This window comes from Sceloporus occidentalis, unplaced genomic scaffold (genome assembly GCF_023333645.1).
Source record: "Sceloporus occidentalis isolate IW3139 unplaced genomic scaffold, rSceOcc1.0.p SCAF_102, whole genome shotgun sequence".
NCBI lineage: Eukaryota > Metazoa > Chordata > Lepidosauria > Squamata > Phrynosomatidae > Sceloporus > Sceloporus occidentalis.
In genome coordinates, this window is record NW_028317082.1 from 1,599,892 (window position 1) to 1,610,503 (window position 10,612).

Consider the following 10,612-nt stretch of genomic DNA (forward strand, 5'->3'; position numbering starts at 1 on the left):
TTTCTTCTGACTCTAAGGTAATGGCAGTCTCTGTTATCCGTTTCATCTTTTGTTCCTCTTTTCCATTCTAGGATCCAGTATTTGAATTTCAGGTAAAAATATTTACTAAATTTCAAATCTAATTGACCATTAATACTCATGTCAGTTCCTGTACTAAAAGCTCGTTTCTGGTTCCTATTTAGGTACAATTGGCTCAGAAAACGTCACAGCTGAATGAAGCAAAGCTGAAGGAGCAAGAGCTAAAGGAGAAAGTTTGTATTTTCTTTTGGATACACGTTGAAATGATTGCTTATTTCACAGATGATGACCCTTACCCTACCTACCAACTGTGTTTAGAGAATCAAATAAACCACAGAGGATACACTAAATCCTTCCAGTCCTTCCAGGGTGCATATTTACAATGGATTTTCATAAATATTCTTTCCCAGTGTGTTACTTATATTCTTTGATGGAAATACACATTTTTGGGGGGCACTGTGTAGCACATGGCCTCTGCTAGTCCTTCTGGTGCACAAGTGAATATTTTGAAGTGTGTTTTATTGTTATCTGCTACAAATTACTTATGTAATGATTTATGACCAGGGGGTGAAGGGTGTTTGATATTATATCACTGGCTTGGTATGCTTTTCTTCTGCTCTAAACATTTATTAGGTCCAAAACATTGTATACCCAGATAGGAAAGCAGTCTTGCAGGAGGGGACAGTAGTTTTGTGTTACACCATTGGAGTCTATTTAACCTTGATTTAAATTCATGTACATGCAAAGAATTAATTGTCTGACATTTGTGATTTGTACAGGTTAACATGATGGAAGACCAGTTAAAAAGTTATTCCCAGGGTGTGTTTGTTACTCCCCTTGGCACACCGTACAAAGGTAAATCATACATTTGTCACCAAACGTCCACTTTTTTGTTTGTTTGTAGAAGTAACTCTGGTTTATATCCTCACGTTTTGATGGTCACCACTTATGTTGCTGATATTAGGACATTTGTAGCTAAATCCACTGTTTTTTATTATTAATAAAATCTTTTAATATAACTTTTATAATCTTAGACTGATATTTAACTACTTGCAGATTAACATAAACTCTGATGCATGCATGCTTTCTGTGACCCCTGCCATGATGTCTGCATAATTACTGCAGATGTACCTTCTCTTTAAGGTTCTGTAAAACCCTAAATATATCTGTTGGCAATATGTAAATAAACATATACATTCATTTAAAAGATTGTTATACATTACACCTTGTTCTGGACATGTTCACAAGCAGTATGTAAACCATTATCCTATCCCCTTATAGATAATTTATCATAATTTTACAGCATCCACCCATAGAGATTTAAAATGTATACTATTGTATAACCTGTTCAACTTGTTTCTTCTTGTCATTCCTTTTAATCAAAGAGGACAGAGATCATTTGTAAATGTTAGCCTTTTCTGACCTTTTTCATAATTTTCTCCTTAGATGTTAATCATAAATACACTGATGTTTCTGTCTTTGGGGAACCCACCGAATTTGAATACTTAAGAAAGGTGATGTTCGAATACATGATGGGACGTGAAACAAAGGTATGAGAGTACATATTACTAAATCCCTAAGCAGAAAGGTAATTATAGTCTTGTGTACTGCAACGGCCTGCCATGTTTCTCATTTTTAAGTCATAGTGGTTCTTACATCTTACTGTTGTCACTATGATGCCTCTTTGAATATCATTATATATCACTTTATAGCATAATTCACTAAAATCTCTACTACCTTCTCAGGTACCGGTAAGTTCTTAAAAAGACACATTAACATACAGATCATTGCACTGATTGTGCTTAAGGTAGTCAATCATAATTTCTACTTTGTAGTTGTCATCGGCATCTGGACTGTGACAGGTTTCACATCCCTGGCTAGACAATCTATTTAACAATGGTAGACAGATCTTAACATCCCTTTAAGAGTGTACTTTTGGCTAATTCCTACCTTCTTTTCCTACTCAGACAATGGCAAAAGTAATTACAACAGTGTTGCGGTTCCCACCTGACCAGGCTCAGAAAATCTTAGAAAGAGAGGATACCCGAACTGTGGTAAGGGTGGACATTATCTTCTTCTGTTTAACCAATTTTTTTGTTCAGATTGTATTTGTTAAATACAAATGTGAACAATGTAATAGTGATTGTATCTTTTTTTTTTTTTTTTTTTTTTATGTAATTTTAGTAGTGCTATAAACAAGTACAATTTCCTCAATTTTTTTCTTTTCAAAACTGGTATGTAACTTAACTACAGCATCCTCTTAAGTGTCCTCTTATTTAATTGTCTAGGAGGCTAGAGTACCAATGGCACAGATAAGTAGCAGCAAGGTTCAATCTTAAATCCAGCCACATAGAAATCATGTCAGTCCTTAATTCACATAAATGACCCTGTCTGCTTTGTCAGAACAGTCTTCTGATATTTTAGAAGTTGCAGTAACCAAATATTTTACATCTGTCTGGCCATATAGCAACAGCTTGAAAACATAATAAATGATGGGAAATAGTCTGATGTAGCTTGTACGATAACTGCTTTTTTGTTTGGATGATTATTCTTCCTGCCGGTGCTTGGTAAGATGAAGTTTGTCTTCCGTAGTGCACCTTCTACATTACGAGCTAAATGTATGTGATGGTTTGGGTAACTTAGAAGAGTGCAGCAATATAATGTATTTCTTTAATAGTATCATTTTACGTTGTTTTCCATATTTAAAGCATTTAATTCCTCAAATGTCCACAATTGTGATTTACTACAAATGCATTGCTTGAATACATATAGACAAGAGTAACTTGTGGTTCAGTTGTTATCACACACTGTTATACTCAGTGGAGTGGCAATTCATCATGCACAAAATATATGTAACAGAAATGGTGAAAGTATGTACAATATTTCTAACATACCCAGCACAAAGTGTCAAAATAAAGCAGTTGGCTGTTTCCTCTGGTGGGCAGACTGTGTTGCCCCCTCTGTCTGATGCTTCATGTGGACTTTACCGAGTGTTTTACTTCTAAACAAAGGAAGACATTTTGTCTAAAGTAATTATTAGAATCATTATGAGCCAAGTTTGCTATCCTTTTAACATACACTTTGAAAAGCTTCACAAAGGAGATGAAACCATGGGCTTACTGGTTGCTTGTACTTCCTAAAGACACAGGATAAATAAGTGTTTTTTACAATGTATATATGTACTGTACTTTGCACAGTACACCGAACAAATTCTAAATCAAATATTTGGTGTGACCATCCTTTGCCTTAAAAAACACATAATTTCTTCTAGGTAAACTTGTACATAGTTTTTTCAGGAACTCAGCTGTTGTTCCAAACATCTTGGATTTAGTAGATTTAGGCAGCCTCAGCTGCTTCTCTCTTTTCATGTGATCCCAGACAGGCTTGAATGAATATGGCTGTATGATTGTTGTCATGCAGAATACATTTGGGGCCAATCAAATGTCCGCTTGATGATATTGCATGATGGAAAAAGTATCTACCTGTACTTCTCAGCATTGAGGAGACTGTTAATTATGGCCAAATCCCCAGCTCCATTTGCAGAAATGTAGCCCCAAACTTGCAAGAAACCGCCAGCATGCTTCATTGTCTGCAAACACTCATTCTTGTACCACTCTTCAGCAAAAACACTGCAGAGGGCTTCAGCCAAATATTAAAATTTTTTACTCATCATTTTATTTGGCAAATAAAATTCATGTACATTTGATGAATGTTATCTCTGGGTTATCATTTGAGAACATTGACATGTGAAACGGGGATTGATAGACTGGAACTTCAGTTCTACTCGCATTAAAAAAAAAAATGTCTGATGTAATATACTCAATGGAATTACAAACCTGTCCACAGCTTACTACAGTTGTGTCAATCAATCACTTAGCAGTAGGTTGTTGGCAAAAGATTTACTGGCTTTCTGTACACATATTACTTTCTCTGCACTGTTAAAATCTTAAGTATTTCTTTACGATGATGTTAAAAGCTAATTCGATAGCAGACAGCAAGCTTATACTAACTTGGTTACCTTTCCTCATTATTGACCTGCCATCCTACTGACACACCTAACGGTTTATTTCCTATAATATCTGCATGACAACATTCACTTTGTGGTAAAAAGCTATATTGAGAAGTACTGTATTGGTTCCTAGCCAATTTAAACTCCAATGTTATAGCTTTTAAAAATATTAAGAACAAAAATGTGAACAGTCTTTGTAAAATAAAATGAAGGCGCTCGCCAGTGGACCAGTAATCATTACATTACATTAAGTTACATGGTGCTCCCGTTTTTGTAAGAGCGTGGCTATATTTACGGCACAGGGTTACCCACCTGTATGGCTAGCCTCGGTTTAAAGATACCTAATGATCTTTTAAATATAAAGGCCAAAGTTTTCAGATAAACTATAATAGTAAAAGGTTTACTACAATTAAGACTGTTGGACATTTCACATCTAAATAAATCTAAACTGGAATGGGGTGCTTAATTACGTCATATTTTTCAAATACAAAAGTATGGATAACACTAGTTCTACATACACTTAAACCTCAAGTACATACAAACATAAGCTAACAATGTGAAACTAACCGGTATATGAAGTCAAAATACCCTCCAATTGCAAACAAAAGGGTTCATATAATTCTACTAACTGTATATTTAAATTCACTAAGCTCTTTTCTCCCTGGCTTTATAGTTTACCCAACCGCGCAGTGGTATCTTCTGATTCGGTCTGAGCTTAGTTAGCATGCGGGTGAGTGAAGAATTATATATTCTATCTTCTAACGCTACTAATTCCTAACAAACCTTTGCATGTAAGATCCATGTTTTGATTTTGTTTACAAGCCGTTTTTTTCTTATTGAAAGCATTATTTAGAAGGTATTTAATGTATCAAAGTTTTATAAACAGGTTTGTTTCTCCCCCAAAAAACAAAACAAAACAAAATTGTATGTTCTATTATCATTATTTTTATAGTTTTATTTTTTAGATTATGATTTCATATTTACACATAAGGAACATGGGAAAGGGAACAAAAGAAAGAAAATAATCAAATTAAACATCTTTGGATTTATTGGGTAATAACTTGTGGAGAAGAACAGGCAAAGAACTAACAGACACCCTGCATACTCTGGATAATAACAGAGGCAATTGTAATATTGTTATGCCATCTGCAGGCAGTAATTGGGCTAATCGATAGCAGGTTGTATCACGCAAGCTTTCTATCACCACTTATCAGAGACACTCGTGATATTTATTAGGGCCATTTGGGGAAATCTTTGATCTCTTTCTAAGTTGCCCAAAATCAAGGAAGCGCATGGTGTTCTACAAACTTTTGCTTCTGTGTCCCTTTGCACTGAGCATCGACCAGAGTGCGCTTCTACCACAGAACCCGTAAGGATTAAATCAATCTGGGAGAAAAAGAGAGAGATAGGGCTGCAACTACCGATTATTTTAATAATCGATAAGTTGGCCGATTATTTTTTCGATTAATCGGATAAAAAAAAAATATGCAAATTTTTTGTTTATTTAAAATAATTTAATGAACCCGATTGAGCAGGGCTGGTTGGGGAGATCACGACCTCCCTCTAACTAGCCCAACATTAGGGAGCTAGAGGTCTGGCAGGTTTAGGATACAGATCCCCCGCAGCCGTGCAGGGGACCTGCATCCTACTCTCCGATACGCTCAGACAGCCTCCCCTGCCGGCACTTTCCACAGGGGGAGTCCTGGCAAGGGAGATTATTAAAGCACATCGTGCCAGCAGCCGAGGTTGTTTACGCTCGCCGGTGAACGTCTGCACGGTAAGCTTTAACAATCCTCCTTACCAGTGCAGAACGGTATACAACTTCCGGTGCCGGAAGTTGTATACCCTTCTGCGTAGAATAGATGTCCCCTGCAAGACACCTGGGACTCCGGGAGTCTGCACTGGTAAGTACAAAAGGGAGGGGGGCACATCTCGGGGGGGGGGACACAGAGTGGCAGCATATCTCGGGGGGGACACGGAGTGGCAGCATATCTCGGGGGGGCACAGAGTGGCAGTGTGTGTAAAGGCAGGGGTGTGTGGTGAGGGCAGTGTATAAATGTGTATGTATGGATAGGTGTATGTTAGTATGTGTAGATATATATATATATATATATATATCTACACATACTATGTGTGTGTGTAAGGGCAGTGTATGTATGTATGTATGTATATGTCTGTGGATGGGCAGTGTATGTGTATATGTGTGTGTGTAAGCTGGTGTGTACGTGTATATGTGTGTAAAGGAAGGGGTGTGTGAGGGCAGTGTATGTCTATACACGTGTGTGTGGACAGGTATATGTTAGGGAGAGCTGACCCACCCAATCCAAGCAGGCTTTGTATACAACAAGCAGCCAATCACCAGTAAGGTACATCGCTTGCCGTGATTGGCTGGTTGTTGTATACTGGGTAGAGGGGTAGTCTTATACGGCGAGTATAGCCCAAACTCTATATTTTAACTGGAAAAGTTGTGGGTCGTCTTATACGCCCAGTCGTCTTATACGCCGGAATATACGGTAGGACACTAAATGACATTCACTTGTTTTGTTTTTTGGCCAGATTGTTACGTTGGCCCTGTGTTTTGCTGAAATTTCTACTAACCTTTTTGTAGCGGAGTGAAGGAAGTCATCTAGCATTATTTCTCTATATTTTGCACCATCCATCATTAATGTTAACATGATACCAATGCCCTACTTGATGTTGCAACCACCATACTTTACAGTAGGGGTGTTTTCTCAGTCATGGTAGTGTCAGGTTTTCAGCATACATCATGATTTGAGTTTTGGTCAAAAATCAATATCTTGTTCACATCTGACAACAAAACATTTCCCTTATTACTGCTGTGGTACTTTCATGCTTGCTGGCACATTAAATATACAGTATTTAATGTTGCTTCATAAAAAGTTAACATCAGAGCTAAATTACAATGTACCGTTTGTAATTTAGTAATGCAAGGAGTTTAAACACACACATATACCCTTATCCTTAGAAACAAACTGATGTGTAATGCTGGCCACACTAAGATTTTGCAAGGAAATATGTATACTACTGTTGTCTTTTCTCACAATAGCCACCGGTCCTTGTATTGAGCATTGAAAGGTGTTTGTGTACACATGTCCTGATTGCCCCTCCCTGCATGTTGGGTGCAGGCCTAAATGGATCACAGGCTTATGTGTCCTTCTTTGCTATGTTTTTTTTTTTTCTGTTAACCTTATTGTAATGCTACAGCTGTAGCACGTGTCCCTGTGCAGTTACGCTTGATGACACTGCTGGGGTTTGATAAACGTCAATCATGGTGCTCCTTGATGTTTGTGGTACATGCACAGTAGATCCTTGCCAGGAGATTGGCTGCATCATCCGGTAGTACTGATTTTAATAAAATAACTGGAACTGATCATGTTACTTTCTGCTTCATTGCCATTTAATAGAAACCCAAGTTGTATGTTGCTGGTCCAAGTAGCTTTGTAAACATGTATAAAAATTGCACATATAACAGTTTGGGGTTTTTTTGTTGCTATTGCTTTTAATTATTTTTTGAGTACTGTATGATTAATTAAATTTAATAATGCAGCTTTTTTACTGGTCTTCTAAGGTCAGACTTCTAGATTATTTTAGCCACTAAGCACTTCTGTTTCTAAAAAAAAATAAAATAAAAAAAAAAAATGGTTAGGTTATTGTAGTATTTTTGTCACACAAGTTCTGAACCCCATAGAATTTCACATATCAAAATGTCAATTCAAACAGTCTTGCTATGACTTTACTTGCTTAGTTAACGCATTCCTTTTACATTACAATGAGGACTAACTGGCCTTCTGTTTTTTGTTTTTTCTTCAGACTTGGCTTCGATCATCGTCCTAAAGTCTTACCTACACTGACATCCATTTGGAAGATGCTGCATCATCTAATTTTTTTCTTCCAAGAGCTGATAAGATCGATTGAAACCAAATCTGTATGCTTAGCAATCAAGAACTTACCATTAATTGCCTTGTGTAGAGCTGATGCCCCATGGTGACTGTTTAACCACCAAATGTTTTTTCCCTCTGCTGTATCTTTTAGTAACACATAATGTAGTTATTATGCTATGTTAAAATCAAAGTTAATTTATTAAAAATAAGGGTTTTTTTCTGCCTCTTGGCAAGTTCATACTTTAATGCTTCCTTTAAAAATTGGCTGTTCCATACCTATTGACATCGGGACTCAGGAATGAGCATACACTCGCTTTTCATAAAAAGGTGTTTCTGAGTATTACTTCTTTAACATTGTATACAGATGGAAGGAATGTGACACAAATTTCCAGAGTGTGTGGGGTCATCTTCAGATACAGGCCATATTCTATGTAAAAGCTGTGTAATACTGACATCACAGACACAGTGAGGAGAATTTTGCAGTGATGGATTGCAGACTTGGATCTCAGTATGTGCTTCCTCAGCTGTGGCACTCCCGGGGAGTGCGGTTCAGTGGGAGGGACACCTACCATAATTTTAATGGCAATTCATTTAAATTTTCACGTCAATTAGTTTTATAATATTGGTATGACCTGTTAATATACTCTGACTAGCATTGCCTTTACTAAAGTATGTAATTCCACTACATTTTTGTCTTTCTTTTGGGAAACAATTGTGCAATATTTTAATTTGGGTTTGTGTTGTACTTCATTATCGGTTATTTAATTTTCTGGCATAGTATAATTTCCTATTGTTTGATTTTGTTTGATTTGGCCCATTTCTTTAAAGGGACAGTAATGGTATGAGTTAATCTAGATAAGAAGTTGCTATATATAAATTATATGGGCTTGGGTATTTTTTCATTGCTTTATTTTATTGCAGATCGTACTCCACTAACCTGTTTTCTTTTGTACATTTTTCTGTTCAGAATTTCATCTTTTGTCCATAGGTTTTATCTTCCTGATTTATTCTGCCACTCTCCATAACATATCACAGCAATAAAAGAACAGTCAAGCCCCATGACTCTTTTTAGTGTGAGCTTCTCTTTATGTATAAACTCAAGCTACAAGCCATTGCTGACTCTTTTAAGCTTATATCCTTGATGAATATCTAAAACTGGAGTACCTCATGGTTTTTGCGTAGCTTTTGTACCAATATTTTAGAGAGAGTAAATATACTGCTGTAAATTGTAAATAGTTGCTGAATAAATGTTAATGTTAATGTTAATCCTAGAAAAAGGCCAACGGAAATAAAAATGTATTTAGTAAATAATACATTGTAGGTAGTTTATTGAGTAACGGTATCATTAACTTCAATACATGTGAATTTGTGTAACTGTAGGGTATGCAGGGTTTGGAGCGTAGCGCAGTGAGACACCAGATATGTGATAGAGTCAGAACAGGCAATATCAGGAATATCAGCAAGTTTATTCCACAGAATAGAAAAAGGCATAAACTGTACCGTGTAGCAATCCTGAGGTCAAGGGTAGGTGAAGTGTAGCAAAGTCCATTAAGCAAGCCGAGATCAAGGGTAGGAGAGGTATATCAAAGTCCAATAACAAGCCGAGGTCAAAAGTCCAGTAAATCCAGTAAAGAGGTAACAGCATACAGGTTTCAACACAGGTATCAGCAAAACGGGTAGGTAGAGACTTGAACAATCAAGTAATGAGGCCTAGAAGCTGTGGGTTTAAATAGCCCTCTAGAAATCAGCTCCTCCCCTCCTCAGTATGTACAATGGAGTAGTGACTGTCCATCACTACTCGTCCCGCCCCTGACCAGGAGTAATTCATTATTGGAGACGCCGGCCACGCCTCCCCGCCATCACTCCACGTGTGGCGTTTCTCCCGTGCGGCATTCGCTGCACTGGAGTCCGGGGATGCGGCCTACCGTAGGCCGCAGTAGGCCGCGACCGCGTGGCTCGCGGTCGCGTACAACGGGGCCGCGTGGTGCGCGGACGAAGTCTCGGGCGTCCCGCGACTCCACCATCGGGTGGAGACCTGTGCTGCCGACGGGGGAGTGAGGTAGGACCCTGACAGTAACCCATTAGTGGCCCTATCTGTACATCCTAGTATCTTTACTAGCAAAATCCTTAGGACATACAGAATGGTATTTTCTTCCCTGCGTGCATACACTGATCAGCCATAACATAATGACCACTTGCCTAATATTGTGTAGGTCCCCCTTGTGCTGTCAAAACAGCCCTGACCCGTCAAGGCATGGACTCCACTAGACCTCTGAAGCTGTGCTGTGGTATCTGGTAGCAAGATATTAGCAGCAGATACTTTAAGTCCTGTCATCCACGTGATGTAAAATAAAACTTGATATATCAGACCAGGCCTTCATGGATTGGACTTGTTTGTCCAACACATCCCACAGATGCTCAATTGGATTGACATCTGGAGAACTTGGAGGCCAAAACAACACCTTGAACTCATTGTGTGCCTCAAACCATTCCTAAACCATTTTTGCTTTGTGGCAGGGGCATTATCCTGCGGAAAGAGGCCAATGCCATCAGGGAGTGTTGTGTCCATTAAAGAGTGTACATGGTCTGCAACAATGCTTAGGTAGGTGGTACATTTCAAATATCCACATGAATGGCAGGACTTGAGGTTTCTCAGCAGAACATTGGCCATCACAGTGCCTTC

General features: G+C 38.1%; 1 protein-coding gene across 1 annotated transcript in view; it reads left to right on the forward strand.

The window, feature by feature from the left end:
* The window catches only part of LOC149283566 (golgin subfamily A member 4-like), a 67,365-nt gene extending 59,483 nt beyond the window's left edge, over positions 1 to 7,882 (forward strand). Inside the window, exons 24-28 of the mRNA XM_089497385.1 lie at positions 183 to 251; positions 798 to 873; positions 1,465 to 1,568; positions 1,986 to 2,072; positions 7,859 to 7,882. Of these exons, the coding sequence (XP_089353511.1) occupies positions 183 to 251; positions 798 to 873; positions 1,465 to 1,568; positions 1,986 to 2,072; positions 7,859 to 7,882 (360 nt within the window). The remainder of the gene's footprint in view (positions 1 to 182; positions 252 to 797; positions 874 to 1,464; positions 1,569 to 1,985; positions 2,073 to 7,858) is intronic.
* The last annotated feature ends 2,730 nt before the right edge of the window (positions 7,883 to 10,612 follow it).